This window comes from Neoarius graeffei, chromosome 25 (genome assembly GCF_027579695.1).
Source record: "Neoarius graeffei isolate fNeoGra1 chromosome 25, fNeoGra1.pri, whole genome shotgun sequence".
In the NCBI taxonomy this organism is placed as follows: Eukaryota; Metazoa; Chordata; class Actinopteri; order Siluriformes; family Ariidae; genus Neoarius; species Neoarius graeffei.
In genome coordinates, this window is record NC_083593.1 from 47,297,925 (window position 1) to 47,317,029 (window position 19,105).

The following is a 19,105-nucleotide window of genomic DNA, read 5'->3' on the forward strand; positions in this document are numbered from 1 at the left end:
GTTATCAAAGTCTAATTTTTCAAGTGACTCTCTTTCATTAATACCCAATATAAAAGTCCAATGCCATGTGCTTTAAAGGTGCATTAGGGGGTTTGATATTCAAATGATACCTGCCCTTGTTAATGAAGCTCCTCCCCTTTACAGTGACCTATAAAGTGTCAATAAAATGACTGACAGGAGGTGCAACCAAATACAAACAATATTTGAGCGATGTTGCCCGGGTGGTGTCGTGGCGGCTGTGCAGGTGGTTTGCGACATACCCTCATGCACCTTTTGGTGGACTCGTGGGCAGCTAAACCACTGGAATTGCATCCTGACCCTCTTCTGGTGGACTTTTTTTTTTGTAATTGTAAAGCGACTTTGGGTGATGGATAGCTTGACGGACGAAGTGAGGCAAGAGTCACCATGGAACATGACGCTTGTGGATGATATTGTGATATGTGCTGAAAGTAGAAAGGAGGTTGAGTTGGGTTTGGAGAGATGGAGGTATGCATTGGAATGAAGAGGAATGAAGGTGAGCAGTAGCAAAACAGAATACATGTGCATCAGTGAGAACGGGGATGAGAGTGTAGTGAAGATGCAAGGAGTAGACGTAAAGAAAGTTGGTGAATTCAAGTACCTGGGGTCAACTGTGCAGGAAAATGGGGGCTGCGATAGTGAGGTAAGAAAGAGAGTGCAGGCAGGGTGGAGCAGTTGGAGAAGGATTTCGGGAGTCATTTGTGATAGGAAAGTCCCAGCAAAAGTGAAAGGTAAGATGTATAAGACAGTAGTGAGACCAGCTGTGATGTACGGATTGGAGACCGTACCCTTAACGAAGAGACAGGAGGTAAAGTTGGAGGTGGCGGAGTTGAGGATGTTAAGGTTGGACAGGATAAGGAACGAGCACATCAGAGGGACAGCACATGTGGAGAGCTTGGGAATTAAGCTAAGAGAGATGAGACTGAGATGGTATGGGCACATCCTGAGAAGAGATGCAGAGCATGTTGGAAGGAGAATGTTGAGGATGGAGCTGCCAGGCAAACGAAAACGAGGAAGGCCAAAGAGGAGATACATGGATGTGGTGAGAGAGGACATGAAAGTGGCAGGTGTGGTAGAGAAGGATGTGGAAGACAGGGAGCAATGGAGATGAAAGAGCCACTGTGGTGACCTCTAATCGGGAGCAGCCAAAAGAAGAAGAAAGCGACTTTGGGTGTGAGAAAGCAAATTAATACACTTTTTCTAAAGCCATGGCTTAATGCATTGATTTTTTTTTTTATCATACCGGAGCAAAGCTCCATGTTTAATAGAATATTGTAATGCATCGACCTGATTTCTGATGGCTTTTGTGACGAACAATGTACGTGTAAAAAAGTACAAGGAACCTGATCATAAGTTCAAGGCAATGCATCTCATAAACACTTAACCACCAGACAACGAAATGTTTATCTTTATTTACACAAGATAGATGGGTTTTTATCCAGCGCTTATTTTTAATTTGCGTTTTAAAAAATAACATAGGATTATGTACTAATACTGTAGCAGCTCTTGACATTAAGAACAACAGCAGAGAGTCTAACGGGTGCGGATGTGTTTTAATCCATCTTGAACATGAGTATGGCATCGAACACCGAGAACCGTGAAAACTAAAGAAAACAAAACTAAAATAATTAACGTAACATACTTGTGCAGAGTAATGTTTACAGACTTTGCTCTGAGCATTACACACCTCGCTCTACTCAACCTAGAGTGCAAACCTCTACAAGTTTGCCAAACGTGCACCATTAGTCTCTGCGCTCAAAGTCTCGTACTTAACCACAGTTTAGCCAGTGTACCGAACACAAACAAAACACACTCAATAAACAGCACACAAACTTTACATTGTGCATGAATGACAGCACCAAGTGTCTGTAGCATAACAAATACAGCTTCCTGGGCTGACAGCTCCGCCCAGAACATGAATAATGAAGGACAGCTCTGGCCGATACTTACAAACACATTTTACACTCATCGGGAACTCCACTTTTAGAAAGTGCCTAAATATATACATTATTCTACATATCTTCCAGTTTATTTGTACAAGTAGGGATTAAAAAGATCTACTATTGCACCTTTAATCGACTGGAAGGAGTAGAGAAAAGAGAGAGGACACGTAGTGGATAATAATAATAATAATAATAATGAAATCAGTATTAACTCTGTATATAGTGTGTGTATGTGTTACCGCAGAGATATTTAATAAATACTAAACACAAGATCTGGCTAATATATTGCCTATTAATTACAATTGTTCCAGATGTTGTGCTCTGAGAGCGACCTGAGGGATCTAGGAATCCCATTTGGCCCTTGCAAGAAGATTATGAACTGTGTGAAGAAATGGAAGGTATGTAAGATAAATGCTGTGCTTCTGTGTGCTTTTGAAATATTACTCTCTTCCTGTTTAATTACTTTGGCTCTTAAATGAAAGTGTGCTCACTTTCCTATTTGGATTTAAAACAGGAAAAAAAAAATCACGAAAAATGTATAAGGGAAAGCCAAAAGTTATAGATTATTTTCGGAGCGGGACAACACTGGGGTACATACGGAGTAAATTTTTTTTGTGTTATGTTTCTGGCTTGTCTTTCTGTCCTAAAACTAATGAACTGAAAATGATGCATAATATTAAATGATAGTACAAAATATTAATACATATAATTGTAATCATTTTTTCTTTTCATGGAACACTTTTTTTTTTATACGGGACAAACTAGATTTACAGTCCAGTCACTCTGGTGAGAATTCTGTCCCACTTCCTGTCAGACAGCGTGGCGCTGCAGGGTGTTTGTCTGGAAGTTAGGATTGATATGAGTCCATTGTCTTGGAGTGAGGTGTTTTTGTCCTGAACCTGATTTTTCCCTTCGCTGATCCAGCACAGATCTGAGGCCTGCACCGGAAAACATTTCTCTCATACGGAAGAGAGAAATTCTCCTGAAATTCAGAGCCTCATCCAAGAAAGTTGGCCGAAAACCAGCGCCGTTGACTACCAGCACTTTGATGTGGGGATTGGACAGGTACTAATGTTATATTTGTTATGGTGGAACATGGGCGGCACAGTGCTGAGTGGTGAAGTGGTTAGTGCTGTCGCCTCAGCAAGAAGATTCTGGGTTCCAGCCCAGCGGCCGATGGGGGCCTTTCTGTGTGGAGTTTACATGTTCTCCCTGTGTCTGTGTGGGTTTTCTCTGGGTGCTCCGGTTTCCCCCGACAGTCCAAAGACATGCAGTTAGGTTAACTGGCTAGTCTAAGCCCATGTTTACATTAGACCGTATCAGCGGATCATCAGATTAACGTTTTTAAAACGATTAGTGTGCACACAGCAACACCAATACACGATTTGCGTGCACACAGCAACGCCAATACACGGATACGCTCGGCTCCGCAGGCATCCTGCGCTCCAAATCACTCCGCCCTGAACAGCGAGTGCCCTCTGGAGGGTGCGCACTCCGGCCCTGCGCAGCTCACACAGCGCGCGAGTGAAGTGCACAAGCCACGATTCGGGACTGAGCCGCTGTGTGTGTGATCCCAGCGCACATCACTTACTACTTGCAAGTGGAAGGATGGCAAGCCTAAAGACAATCATAACTACACAATGGGCAGTATTTGCATCAGTATTTGCAGTATTTTCATACTTTTATACTCTTTAATGAAAGGTGATACAAGGCGGAAGTCCGCGCCGTTTTTCAGCAGTCGCGTCACATGACCAACGCCAGTGAATCAGGAAGGTGGATGTCACAGTGACGTTGTCCAATGAGACGCCAGCTAGAGCTCAGCACAGCGTATCCGCGTATTCTCAATGTTTACACAGCACCGGAGCTGACACGATCTGGATTGAATACGTGGACCCTGGCGGATTCCCGTTTCCCGGCGTTTCCAGGCGGTTTAATGTAAACGGACAGTGCATCCGCGAAGAAAACGAGACAGATACGGTCTAATGTAAACGTAGCCTAAATGACCCATAGGAGTGAATGTGTATGTGAATGGTTGTTTGGTGTAGCTGCAACAGGCTTAGCAAGTCAGTGGTAGATGAAGTTGGCAACTGACAGGCCAACTGGCCTATAGAGCAGTGAATATATATATATATATATATATATATATATATATATATATTTTTTTTTTTAATATATATTTTATATATATATATCTCATTCTCATCTCATTATCTCTAGCCGCTTTATCCTTCTACAGGGTCGCAGGCAAGCTGGAGCCTATCCCAGCTGACTACGGGCGAAAGGCGGGGTACACCCTGGACAAGTCGCCAGGTCATCACAGGGCTGACACATAGACACAGACAACCATTCACACTCACACCTACGGTCAATTTAGAGTCACCAGTTAACCTAACCTGCATGTCTTTGGACTGTGGGGGAAACCGGAGCACCCGGAGGAAACCCACGCGGACACGGGGAGAACATGCAAACTCCACACAGAAAGGCCCTCGCCGGCCCCGGGGCTCGAACCCGGACCTTCTTGCTGTGAGGCGACAGCGCTAACCACTACACCACCGTGCCGCCATATATATATATATATATATATATATATATATATATATATATATATATATAGAGAGAGAGAGAGAGAGAGATTCCACGCTTATGGGTACTGAAATGAAGACATGAACTTATTTTTAAAAATTCACCTAAAACCATTTCTTTTTTTACCATCAGGTCACAAAACATGTAATCTTTAATGAATGATATGTTAAAAGATAACTTTAATTTTCTGAGATGTAATAAAAACATATTTATATGCCAAAGTCAAGCCTATGAGTTCCAAAATGATGTCTGTTACATTACTTCTGTTACGATTGTCCATCTCGCGTCTGTTACAAATTAATTACAATCTAGCTATATACCATGTTAATCTTATTGAAAGAATGTGTATGTTTATTCTACTACACATGTTTATTAATTATATTTGCTAAAACATCACCTTCCTATGTTTCAAAAAGTAATTCTACATTGTTAAAATTGAGAATATATATGTCCACAACACTTCTGTTACGTTCTGACTTTTGCATATAAATATGTTTTTATTACATCTCAGAAAATTAAAGTTATCTTTTAACATATCATTCATTAAAGATTACATGTTTTGTGACCTGATGGTAAAAAAAAGAAATGGTTTTAGGTGAATTTTTAAAAATAAGTTCATGTCCCCATTTCAGTACCCATAAGCGTGGAATCACTCATATATATATACTCTGTCCACACTAGGGATTTTTTTTACTTTTGTACCGCAACACCTGTCCACACTAGCAACTATACCGGTACTGTAGCGGTATAACTGTATCGGTACGAAACCCACAAATGTATGGGTTTCGTACCGGTACAGTATCGGTGCTGTAGCGCTTCGCTGTAGTGTGGACAGATGAAGCGGTTCTGTATCAATACAAATATAATGCGCATGCGAAAACGAAACGACCGTGGAGCTACATGGAGCAAAGAAAGGGGGGAGAAAGGGAGATTCGTTTTCTTTGTTTCTTTCTCAACTGCTTCGTGCGTTTTATACGATTCGACTGAATAAATGACCACCAGAAATACAGACTGTACATTGACAACAAAAAGCACACACACGTTGTTTCATCCACCATATTCTCGGAAGGAAGTTACTCGGTAACCACGGAAACATTTCGCGCACGCGCATTTCAACTACCGTGAAAGAAAACCGCAAACATTTCTCGCTAGTGTGGACAGATGCACTAAACTGTACCGGTATACTTTGTATCGATACAGTTATGCCACTATCGTACCGGTATAAGTGTGAACACAGCATTAGATAGATAGATAGATAGATAGATAGATAGATAGATAGATAGATAGATAGATAGATAGATAGATAGATAGATAGATGAACGTAAAGAAATTAATGTAGAGATAATTATATTTCAATATGGTGAAATTTTAAAAAAGGTGGTGATAATTCTCAAAAATGGCCTATTAACTTTAATTTAGTTACAGTAATGAAAGAATGTCAGTTAATGTTGTTTTACACACACACACACACTTGCACACTTGCACAGACAGCCTGATTTACTTCGAGAATGAAATTCTCATTCACTTAGGTGAAGATCTTTCTGTTTGGTTCATTCAGAAGATTTGTTCATTTCATTCGTTTGCCTATTCGGTAAGCAAGCACTTCCGGCAAAACTGATACACTGCAGTTCACGCTGTAGTTCGTTCCTCCAAATCATTCACCTCCTACAGTCGTTCATTTACAGTTTTTTATTGTGTTTTTAACAATATATGAGCACATGTTCTGAAGGGTTTTTTTACAGCATGTGTTTCTAGTAATTTTCATTTAGTTTTCTACAAATATTTATCTCCACCAAATTTGTTGGAGGAGGTTATGTTTTTGCCTCCATTTGTTTGTTTGCCTGTTCCCAACGTAACTCAAAAAGTATTGAATGGATTTGGATGAAATTTGGTAGAAAGGTGGGCCATGGGCCGAGGAACAAGTGATTAGATTTTGATGCAAATCCAGATATGTATGCGGATCCAGGATTTTTTTGCCTTTTCCCAACGTAACTCAAAGAGTAGTGAACGGATTTGGATGAAATTTGGTGTCCAGCTTTAGTATTATCCTCGGTTCAAGTGATTTGATTTTGATGTAGATAATATGTGGCTTGGTGGAGGTATAATAATAATAATAATAATAGTTTGGTTTTATATAGCGCCTTTCAAAATACCCAAGGTCGCTTAACAAGGTGTCAGTGTAGAAGTGTGTGTGTGGGTGCATATAAGTGTGTGCGTGTGTGCTTGTGGAAACTAGGAGCCAAAGGCCTCCATGAAGAGATGGGTTTTAAGGTGTTTTTTAAACGCTGCCAGTGAAGGAGCATTCTGGATGGTGTTGGGTAGCCTGTTCCATAGAGAAGGAGCAGCTGCATAGAATGCTCTATCGCTGGTGGCCTTAAGTCTGGTGCGGGGGATGACCAGCTGGCCCTTGGATGAGGACCGCAGGGATCTTGATGGGGAGTAGGGATGGAGGAGATCTTTGAGGTAATGGGGTCCCAGACCATGGAGAGACTTGTAAGTGAGGAGGAGGACTTTGTAGGAAATGCGAGATTTAATGGGCAGCCAGTGAAGCTGTTTGAGAATGGGGGTGATGTGCTGCCAGGGCCTGGTGCCTGTGAGAATCCTGGCAGCTGAATTCTGAACATATTGCAGTCGGTCTGTGATCTTATTCGGCAGACCAAGCAGGATGGCATTGCAATAGTCTAGGCGGGATGATATGAAAGCATGAATAAGAGTCTCTGTAACAGTGTTAGAGAGTGAGGGCCTGAGTCTGGAAATGTTGCGGAGGTGAAAGAAAGCAGATTTGGTGACATTTTTGATGTGGGACTGGAAAGACAGTGATGAATCCAAGATAACACCAAGGTTACGGACTTCATGAGATGGGATGAAGGAGCAGCCATCGATGTTCAGATGGAGATCCCCAACCTTCCTGAGCAGTGGCGCCGGTGCCACCACCATGAGCTCGGTTTTACTGCTGTTCAGTTTGAGGAGATTGTCGGTCATCCATGTTTTGATATCACGCAGACAGTGAGTGAGCGGTGTTGGGGGGAGCTGAGCAGAGGGTTTGGTGCAGATATATAGTTGTGTGTCATCAGCGTAACAGTGGAAGTTGAGACCATGGAAACGGATGATTTGTCCAAGGGGGAGCATGTAGATGGTGAAAAGAAGGGGGCCAAGCACCGAACCTTGCGGAACGCCGTGGCTGATGGTTGCTGTAGTGGAGCGGGAGTCATTGAGTGTGATGAATTGTTTCCGGTTGGATAAGTATGAGTGGAACCAGAGGAGTACTGTGCCTGATAGTCCAGTGAACTCTGAGAGCCGCTTCAGGAGGATGGAGTGAGAGACTGTGTCAAAAGCTGCTGAGAGGTCCAGGAGAATGAGGATGGTGATGAGTCCATTGTCTGCAGCAGTGAGGAGGTCGTTGGTAATTTTGACAAGAGCAGTCTCTGTGCTGTGGTGGGCTCTGAAGCCGGATTGTAGTGGTTCAAAGAGCTCATGGTGGGACATATGCTGCTGAAGTTGGGCTGCCACTGCTCTTTCCAGGATTTTACAAAGGAAAGGAAGGTTGGAGATGGGACGATAGTTGTTGGGATCGTCAGGGTCCAGACCAGGCTTTTTCAAGGTGGGGATGACAGCAGCGGTTTTGAAGGTGGTGGGCACAACTCCAGACTGTAGGGATGTGTTAATGATGGTGGTCATGGTGTTGCAGAGGGTGGGAAGACATGATTTGACCAGGGTGGAGGGCATGGGGTCCAGGAGGCAGGATGATGACTTGGCTGTGGAGACTAAATCGGTGACCTGGGCATTGTCCAGTGGTGCAAAGCAGGAGAGGTAGTGCTGCGGTGGACAGGCAGCAGGGGTGGAGATGTCCTGCCATGGCTGGTGGATGCCAGGAGGCGTGTCATCATGGGCTTGGTTTGTGGCCGGGGATGTAGATACTAGCTGCTGGTGGATGGTGTTGACTTTTGCGATGAAGAAGTCTTGAAATCTGGAGCACAGTTCAGCAGGATCAGATGGTTGGGGTGAGTGAGGAGGACGGAGAAGGCGATTGATAGTTGAGAAAAGTTTTCTTGGGTGGTGTTGCTGGTTGTTGATGAGGGTGGAGTAGTAGCGTGTCTTGGCTGTGGTGAGGGCCTGCTTGTAGCTCTCCACATGGTCCCTGTAGGCCTCCAGGTGGACAGTAAGGCCAGATTTTTTATAGAGTCGCTCGAGGCGCCGCCCAGATTTTTTCATGAGGCGCAGCTCAGAGGTAAACCAGGGAGCTGGACGGGAGAAAGAGACAGATCGCGTGATGGTAGGAGCCAGAGTATTCAAGCTGGTTGAGAGTGCTGTGTTGTAGTGTTCGACCAGGGTGTCCACTGGGAGGGCAGTATCCGGGGGTGTGAGATGGTTCGTTAAAGTTTGAGAAAGAAGAGGCAGAGGAACATTCTTAATGTTGCGGAAAGTGATGGACCGCAAACGGCGTTGTCTGCGGTGGGGTACCGGGATGGAAAACAGAATTGCCTGATGGTCTGATATGGCCAGGTCAATGCATTGAAGATGTAGTGGAGATGAGCCGGTGCTGCAGACTAGATCGAGGGTGTGTCCTTTGCTGTGGGTAGGGCCATGCACATGCTGAGTGATGTTGAAGCAGTCCAGAAGGGCCATGAAGTCAGCTGCAAAAGAGCAGCTGCTGTTGTCCACATGAATGTTGAAGTCACCCAGCAGGATGGTAGATGGGGACAGGGGACACACTGCAGCAAGTAGTTCAGTGAGCTCAGGGAGGAAGCAGGAGGAGGCTTTAGGTGGTCGATAAATGAGGACCAGTTGCAGCTGAGCAGCGCCAATCACTGAGAGATGGAGGCATTCAAATGATGATGCACTGACGGGGTGTTCTTTAACCAAAAAATCAGAGTGGTGTATGATGGCGAGTCCACCACCGCGGCCGTGGCCACGCGGCTTATGGATGTATGTGTAACCGGGAGGGGTAGCTTGGTTGAGGCTAACAAAGTCCTGCTGACTCTGCCATGTTTCGGTTAAACAAAGGAAGTCCAGTTTTTTCTCTGTTATCATGTCGTGAATAATGATGGCTTTGTTGTTTATTGATCTGATATTCTGTAACATGAAGGAGGCAAACTTGCTGGTGGATGCAGTGCTGTCAGTGCAGACTAGGTTCCGGAGAATGACAGGTGGTGGACGTGGCCTACGTTCAGCACGTCTGTGCTGGGATGCGGAACAGATGACAGGAATAGCCGCAATCTTGGAGTTGTAAACAAACTTCTGGCGAACAGCTCTGTGTACATATGGTGGACGGCGCAGGAGGTGAAGAGATTTGATAACCTCAAGACAGCATGGAGGAGACAGAAAGACAGAGTTGAGTTCAAGGAGTTTGCCTACGGTGTAGTTTATCCGCGCCATGGCGACTGGGGAGCACCGAACAAACACAGGCACCTTGCCGGCTAGCTTGGCTTGCTAACCAATGCTACACCCAAATGGAGGTAGCAGCAGTGCAGGATGCAGACTAGCGAGTTGACAGTCCTGTGGTAGAGTGGTAAAGGGCGGCGGAGATGTCAGAAGTATACCCAGTACGCCGAAAGCAAGGAGGTAGGCAATCCAAAAGTTTTTTAACTGCGGAGCACAGAGTAGTCCAAGCACGCGTCGCGTCAGTTGTATCCGACAGCAGAGTTGTAGTCGAGATGGAACAAACACAGCTCAAAAATAGACGCGGCTTGAGATAGAGGAAAGGCGCGATCAAATATAAGAGAAACAAAAAGCGAGAAGCGAGATGCGAGAAGCGGCAACAATCATGCCAGCGTCCTCTCGACGTAAGGACTCTACCAAGCACCCTTCTAGTTACCTATAGTATGCCAACTTTGTTGGAAGAGGTTATGTTTTTGCCTCCATTTGTTTGTTTGCTTGTTCCCAATGTAACTCAAAAAGTAGTGAAAGGATTTTGATGAAATTTGGAGGAAAGGTGAGCCATGGGCCAAGGAACAATTGATTAGATTTTGATGTAAATCCGAATATGTACACTACCGTTCAAAAGTTTGGGGTCACCCAGACAATTTTGTGTTTTCCATGAAAAATCACACTTTTATTTACCACCATAAGTTGTAAAATAAATAGAAAATATAGTCAAGACATTTTTCTGGCCATTTTGAGCATTTAATCGACCCCACAAATGTGATGCTCCAGAAACTCAATCTGCTCAAAGGAAGGTCAGTTTTATAGCTTCTCTAAAGAGCTCAACTGTTTTCAGCTGTGCTAACATGATTGTACAAGGGTTTTCTAATCATCCATTAGCCTTCTGAGGCAATGAGCAAACACATTGTACCATTAGAACTCTGGAGTGATAGTTGCTGGAAATGGGCCTCTATACACCTATGTAGATATTGCACCAATAACCAGACATTTAGTAGAATTTAGCTAGAATAGTCATTTACCACATTAGCAATGTATAGAGTGGATTTCTGATTAGTTTAAAGTGATCTTCATTGAAAAGAACAGTGCTTTTCTTTCAAAAATAAGGACATTTCAAAGTGACCCCAAACTTTTAAACGGTAGTGTATGTAGATCCAGGAGTTTTTTTGTTTTGTTTTGTTTCTTTGTTCCCAAAATAACTCTAAAAGTAGTGAACGGATTTGGATGAAATTTGGTGTACAGCTTTAGTATTATCGTTGTATCAAGTGATTTGATTTTGATGTTGATAATATGTGGCTTGGCAGAGGTATGCGCTCTACCCTGTGCCCTTCTAGTTACCTCTAGTTACCCTTTGTTGGAGGTGGTTGGTTATGTTTTCATCTCTGTTTTTTAGGGCTGTCGAAGTTAACGCGATAATAACACGTTAACGCAATCTCAATTTATCGCGATTTAAAAAAATAGTGCCGTTAACGCAAATTCTAATTTGGCCCTGCGAGTCACCCGTAGTTCCTGTTGAGGCTTGTCGCGTGCTGCTTCAATAAGAGTAAGTGTGAGTGATGGAGAAAGGTCTGTTAAACGGGAAGTTTCATTTCAAAAGTAGAGTGTGATTGAGCATAGACATATAAACATAGACGCCGCCTTCTGCGTAGAATCATATGTCATCCCTGTACCAACAAGTTTACCGTCCAAACGAGATCACATGGTATTACCTTTCACAGGTGAGACTGGAAAAATACTTTTCATTGTATTTGGTCATTATAACGTGATATCACGAACAGATTTTTCTGACTTTGTGGCTAATATGAAGTCTCGCGCATAATAGCCGCTCGGTGAAACCTGTCTCCAAACAACGAAGTATTTCCTTCGTAACTACGCTGATAACACTTTGTGTTTTTGTCAAACATTGGAGCTTTGTATTCATTCTGAAGGTTTATTGTTATTAATATTGAATAAAAAGTAACTGGGATACATCATTGTTAATTATCATTCAAATTTTAGGTAAATTATTTTAATTTGCATCTTATATGGATTTTATAAGGGAAATACGGATTTTGGAGGTTGGTTATACAGGTTTGATTGACCAAAGGTTGACATGTATGTTTATAACCATCACCATTAAAAGTTATGTGTTGTTTTGATGCCTGTTTGTTTCCCAAATATATACGTGTGTGTGTTAATGGGTGAATAAAAGGCATCGAGTTAAATATTATTGTAGAAAGGGGCTTTATGAAGTTCAGTCCATTTACTTGCATTGGTTTACGGGGAAGATTTGCCACATCCAATATGGCGGACACTCTGATGTATCCCAGCAACGGGGCCACCAGCTCAATGCGGTGTCTATGTTTATAATATGTCTATGGTGATTGAGTTGGTTTTGGTATGCACTTATACTTTTGCAAAGTGAGATTTCAGTATGCTGTAGCACTGTGATATGACACTAAATGTCTTTTATTGAAGTCCAACTGCAATTTATTTTTGTTTGCACAGCACTGTGAAGTCCTATAGGCTGTGACTGAATACAACTCCAGCACAATTGAAGTTTTATTTCATTTTTATTTTTTTTGTCACACATGTCTGAACTGAGACACAGTAGTATGTGACTACGTTTTATATTTGAGACTACAGCTCCCTAATCCATCACAAAATCCAATTTTGTGTTTTGTATGTTCACTACTGCCTATATGTGAGTGAATAAACTCCCTTACCATTTTCTCTTGTCCCAGCAGTTTTTAACAAGTACTTTTAGCATAAAATGTGTTCACCATTTTAATTGTAACATTTCACTTTAAAAGCCTTATTCATTTACATAGATTTAAAAAATGCGATTAATCGCGATTAACTATATGAAATTCTGAGATTAATCGCGATTAATTTTTGGAATCATTTGACAGCCCTACTGTTTTTGTTTGTTTGCTTGTTTGTCTGTTCCCAACGTCACTCAAAAAGTAGTGAACGGATTTTGATGAAGTGTTGAGATAAGGTGAGCCATAAGCAAAGGAACAATTTATTAGATTTTGATGCAAATCCTAATATGTGGCTTGGCAGTTTTACATGTACTGCAGTGTGTTTGTGTGCATAACAACATATTTTGAGTCAAAGAAACATCAGTTTTTAATATCACTTTTAATTAGAGTCAAAACACACAATGACACTTCTTTCTTAAAGTAACACAATAATTATTTGCACAGAAATGAATACGCACTAAAACAAACTTCAAAAATGTAACTAGAACCAGGAGGGGGTGAGGAACGAACGCTTGTAGACAGTAAGGCAAAAAGTCAGACGATTGAATCACTGATCTGTTCAGTTTCAGTTCGTTCGTTAATTTGGGTGATTCGTTTGAAAATATTTGTTCATTCATCATGTTGCCATTTCTATTTCAAGAGCCTGATGAACACCAAGATGTCATCCATTAGATTTTCCAAACCCATTCCAAAGAGTTGTGAATGAACATTATTTATCTCCTGTTTTTTCTTTTCTTCCTGCAGGTATCTATTAATTACCCCCAGCTCAGCTTCCACCCCCAGGCCTTCTTTGCCTTCGGCTCTCCTATTGGAATGTTCCTGACGGTCCGGGGCCTGAAAAGGATCGACCCCAACTACAGCTTCCCCACCTGCAGCAGCTTCTACAACATCTTCCATCCTGTGCGTCTGTTTTACTAAAACCAGTTTTCAACTCGGATCACTTTCATTTATCATTAATAATACTGTAAATAGCGTGCAGGAGATCGAGTAATGGCTTGATTGATCAGAGCGACAGTTTCAGATTTCAGTTCCAAGTCAAATTTTCAGTTCATTCAGGGATTTATTTTTGCATCTTTTGAAAAATAGAAAAAAAAACCTGCACAGATATGTAAAACATGAATTGCTGTCATATTTGTGCCATGTACTATTTATTATTATTATTATTATTATTATTATTATTATTAATTTATTAATATTTGACATCACACTTTTTTTTTTTTTTTACTTCAAAATTGTGTTTAAATTTGAAGTCTAACTATATACAGTATGATGTACACTCGCTAGCCACTTTAATAGGAACTTGTTCTTGATTCTAAAATTCCTGTTTTTGGCTGCAGGAGTGGAACCCAATGTGTTCTTCTGCTGTTGCATGCTGAGATGCTTTTCTGCTCACCACGGTTGTAAAGAGTTGCTATGACTTGCTATATCCTTCCTGGCAGCTCGAACCATTTTCCTCTGACCTCTCTTATCAACAAGGCGTTTGGTTCCACCCACAGAACTGTCGCTCACCCACTGTTTTTTGTCTTTTGCACCATTCTGTGTAAACTGTAGAGACTGTTGTGTGTGAAAACCCCAAGAGATCAGCAATTTCTGAAATGCTCAAACCAGTCCATCTGGCTCAAACCAACACCCATGCCACAATGAAAGAAAATCACGCTTTGAGATCACAATTTTTCCCCATTCTGATGTTTGAAGTGAACGTTAACTGAAGCTCTTGATTTGTAGCTGCATGATTTGATGCAGTGTGCTGCTGTCAAGGGATCGGCTGATTAGAGAACTGCATCAAACAGCAGGTATATGGGTGTTCCTAATAAAGTGGCCAGTGGGCATATGTACAGTGGTGCTTGAAAGTTTGTGAACCCTTTAGAATTTTCTATATTTCTGTTTAAATATGACCTAAAACATCATGAGATTTTCACACAAGTCCTAAAAGTAGATAAAGAGATCCCAATTAAACAAATGAGACAAAAATATTATACTTGGTCATTTATTTATTGAGGAAAATGATCCAATATTACATATCTGTGAGTGGCAAAAGTATGTGAACCTCGAGGATTAGCAGTTAATTTGAAGGTGAAATTAGAGTCAGGTGTTTTCAATCAATGGGATGACAATCAGGTGTGAGTGGGCACCCTGTTTTATTTAAAGAACAGGGATCTATCAAAGTCTGATCTTCACAACACACATTTGTGGAAGTGTATCATGGCATGAACAAAGGAGATTTCTGAGGACCCCAGAAAAAGCGTTGTTGATGCTCATCAGACTGGAAAAGGTTACAAAACCATCTCTAAAGAGTTTGGACTCCACCAATCCACAGTCAGATAGATTGTGTACAAATGGAGGAAATTCAAGACCATTGTTACCCTCCCCAGGAGTGGTCGACCAACAAAGATCACTCCAAGAGCAAGGCATGTAGTAGTCGGCGAGGTCACAAAGGACCCCAGGGTAACTTCTAAGCAACTGAAGGCCTCTCTCACATTGACTAATGTTAATGTTCATGAGCCCACCATCAAGAGAACACTGAACAACAATGGTGTGCATGGCAGGGTTGCAAGGAGAAAGCCACTGCTCTCCAAAAAGAACATTGCTGCTCGTCTACAGTTTGCTAAAGATCACATGGATCTTTAGAAGCGTTATGTTTGGAGAAAGGAAAACACTGCATTCCAGCATAAGAACCTTATCCCATCTGTGAAACATGGTGGTGGTAGTATCATGGTTTGGGCCTGTTTTGCTGCATCTGGGCCAGGACGGCTTGCCATCATTGATGGAACAATGAATTCTGAATTATACCAGCGAATTCTAAAGGAAAATGTCAGGACATCTCTCCATGAACTGAATCTCAAGAGAAGGTAGGTCATGCAGCAAGACAACGACCCTAAGCACACAAGTCGTTCTACCAAAGAATGGTTAAAGAAGAATAAAGTTAATGTTTTGAAATGGCCAAGTCAAAGTCCTGACCTTAATCCAATTGAAATGTTGTGGAAGGACCTGAAGCGAGCAGTTCATGTGAGGAAACCCACCAACATCCCAGAGTTGAAGCTGTTCTGTACGGAGGAATGGGCTAAAATTCCTCCAAGCCGGTGTGCAGGACTGATCAACAGTTACCGGAAATGTTTAGTTGTAGTTATTGCTGCACAAGGGGGGGTCACACCAGATACTGAAATCAAAGGTTCACATACTTTTGCCACTCACAGATATGTAATATTGGATCATTCTCCTCAATAAATAAATGACCAAGTATAATATTTTTTGTCTCATTTGTTTAACTGTGTTCTCTTTATCTACTTTTAGGACTTGTGTGAAAATCTGATGATGTTTTAGGTCATATTTATGCAGAAATATAGAAAATTCTAAAGGGTTCACAAACTTTCAAGCACCACTGTACATTTTGATACTCTAAAATCGAGGTTATAAATGCTCCTTACTTGTTGGCTATATTAGCCTCATTGTTCCTAAAGCTCAATTCTGGCAGATGGACTATCGTACATGTGTTTAACTTTTGTCTGGACTGTTTTTTGTGTAGTTTGATCCGGTAGCGTACAGGATCGAGCCCATGATTCTGCCCCCAGATGTGGAGGTAGCGCCCATGCTGATGCCCCATCACAAGGGCAGAAAGAGGATGCATCTGGGTAAATTCTGCTCCTTTATTAGCAAGGTTGCGTAAGTTTGTGTGAGTGTGATTCAGCTACTTCAGTTTGAGCACAATTTCATATTTGTGTGAGTGTATGTTATAATGCAGGTGCACTGTGAGTGCTAGTGTGAGTATAAGGTCTTTACACATACAGTGTGACGCAAATAAACGATACAGAAGTGTGAAAAAAAATTGTTTACGAATTTAATGCAACATTAATATTCACATTAAATGCCGCGTGATTATGTGAGCATTCTACTAAAATTATCTCCTATTTTTCCAGACACTGTTTAAAGTTGTATCATTTTTGTTGCCCTTATCAAACAGTGCAGGGTTTTGTGACACAAACTGAATGAGAGACTCCACCAAGCCTGCAGCAGTGTGATGACGTTTCCACAACCTGCGCCCCGATTGGTTGAAAGTGTTCCTTTCGCAGATGAAATAATAGAAAAATCGAACCTGCTTTGAAAAAATAAACATCGCTTTTTCACACATGAACATTTGCCTTTGATGTGAAAGTATTCATTTATGGAATAGTTCTTTGAAAAAATATATTTTTGGACAAAAAATTTGTAATGACAAATTGTGCTGTATGTGTAAAGACCTTTAGGGTGTAAGTGTGGGTACAGTGAGTTTAAGTGTAAGTTAAGAGTGCGAGTGTGAGTTAGTATAGGTTTGCATTAGCCTGGCAAGCCAGACTAAATGTGAATATTTAGTCTGGCCTCGATCCGTAGACATTTCCGAAGGGTGTGGGAGGAACAACCCGCTGTCTTTCAAACTGTCTCTGTGCGTATAGGCCAACACTCTGACCAATCAGCGCAACAGTGACTGTGATGTAGTCAGAGCGACAGAAAGCAGTGGGGGAGGCCTTGAAATAAATAATTTTCCAAAATGCTTATTAATTAATAAACAGGTTCTAGATATTAAGAAGTTTGGAGATAATGACCACAAGTTTGGAGTCTGTACCACATACACTCATTTTTTTTTTCCAAGTGTTTTTCAAGGGTTTGCTTAAACTATTTTTGAGAGTTTTTATTTAGTGGTGTTTGGTGAAATAATTTCCCTTAAATTTAAAATAACGGGAAAATAAGAAACAATCAAAAAGTAATGTTTCAAAGCTGTTTATTAATTCTTCGTACTGCACAAACTAGCCCCATCCTTTTGGCTACGAGCGGAGCCAGCTGGTAGATCAGACTTTTGCCATAGCCGGTCGGCAAAACAGCGAAAACGTCCTTCTTGAAAAGGAATGAGCGGAGAGCCTCTTCCTGCTCATGTTTCAACAAAAACTCCAAGTCTAATTCTTCTAAAACTGATTCCAAAGCGGAGTCAAACGCGCTGTTCACTAGCCGTAGCCATCTTTCCTGTTGTGCTTTCTCCAGCGTCGCGCAGCCTTGTCGTCACTCCTGCAAAAGCCCGCCCAAATAATCCAAACAAAAACCTTGCGTTGTGATTGGCGGGCACGATTTGATGCCCGGGGTGTTTTTGTTTATATGGTGCGAGGCTAGACCCACTCGCTAGGCAAAAATATTTTTGGCCGCTAGGCGGGTGGGTCTAGTTTACTAGGCTAGGTTTGCATGTGAGTTTGAGTGCGAATTTGAGTGTGCTTGCATGTATTTGAGTTTAAGTGCGAGCATATTTGAGTTTTGAGACACAAACTGAATGAGAGTAGTGTGTTTGAGTGCAAGTGTGAGTTTGAGTGCCAGTGTTTGAGTGCGAGTGTGTTTGAGTTTGAATGCTGCTGTTTCAGTGCGAGTGTGTTTGAGTGTGTGTGTTTTGAGTGCAAGCATTTGAATGTTTGAGTGTGAGTGTGTTTGAGTGTTTGAGTTTGAATGCTACTGTTTGAGTGCGAGTGTGTTTGAGTGCAAGAGTGTTTGAGTTTGAGTGTGTTTGAATTTGAGTGCGAGTGTGTTTGAGTTTGAATGCCAGTGTTTGAGAGTTTGAGTGCCAGTGTATGAGTTTGAGTGTTTGAGTGCAAGTTTGATTGCGAGTGTGTGTTAGAGTGTGAGTGTGTGTTTGAGTGTGAGTTAGAGTGTAAGTTAGAGTGTGAGGTTGTCATCTTCTGTACAGAGCTGAAGGAAGGTCTGACACGTGTCGGCTCAGACCTGCTTGGGTCTTTACGGACGGTCTGGCAGAGTTTCTCCCAGCTTCCTGCTCCAGCACTGGTTGAAGGAAATGACATGGCTACAGCAGCGTGCACAGCCGAGGAAATGGAAAGTGAGTCATTAAATTCCACACTGTTTTGTGTGTGTGTGTGTGTGTGTGTGTGTGTGTGTGTGCGTGCACATCTTGGATGACATTTGCCTTGGGTTGGGTTGGTATTGTGGTTTGCTTGGGATTTAGACAGATGTTATAAATAACTATGTATCATTAGGCTTCTATAATTAAACTCAAAATGAGAAAATAAACAAGCAAGGTCCTGTTTACAAAATTATGTTTCTGACCTCTTGTAATTAATTAATGTAGTTAATCAATAACAACAACCTGTTTAGTGTCTGAAGTTTGCTCCTTTAGTGTGCACTACAGCTAAGAGGCTACTAACAAGCCCTGAAACGTTACGGCAACCAGTTCAGCCTTGTTCACACCACTTAGATCTTCAGTCATCACATACTGCTGCTTTAATGAGCCGCATTTCCATTTCTCAGCCTCACCGCTGGAACAGGAGGAGAAGAAAATGATCGAGGTGGGGAAGCTGAACGGTGGGCGGCGTATCGATTATGTCCTCCAAGAGAAACCGATCGAAAGCTTTAACGAATATCTGTTCGCCATTCAGAGTCACCTGTGCTACTGGTTAGAGAAACACACACACA

At 41.9% G+C, this 19,105-nt stretch overlaps 1 protein-coding gene across 2 annotated transcripts in view; it reads left to right on the top strand.

Annotated features, from left to right (window-relative positions):
- The window catches only part of ddhd2 (DDHD domain containing 2), a 39,767-nt gene that overhangs the window by 18,145 nt on the left and 2,517 nt on the right, over positions 1-19,105 (top strand). For both annotated transcript variants that reach the window (XM_060909109.1, XM_060909110.1), the window contains exons 12-17: positions 2,273-2,359; positions 2,886-3,026; positions 13,412-13,567; positions 16,191-16,296; positions 18,366-18,512; positions 18,941-19,085. In XM_060909109.1, coding sequence (XP_060765092.1) covers positions 2,273-2,359; positions 2,886-3,026; positions 13,412-13,567; positions 16,191-16,296; positions 18,366-18,512; positions 18,941-19,085 — 782 coding nt within the window. The remainder of the gene's footprint in view (positions 1-2,272; positions 2,360-2,885; positions 3,027-13,411; positions 13,568-16,190; positions 16,297-18,365; positions 18,513-18,940; positions 19,086-19,105) is intronic.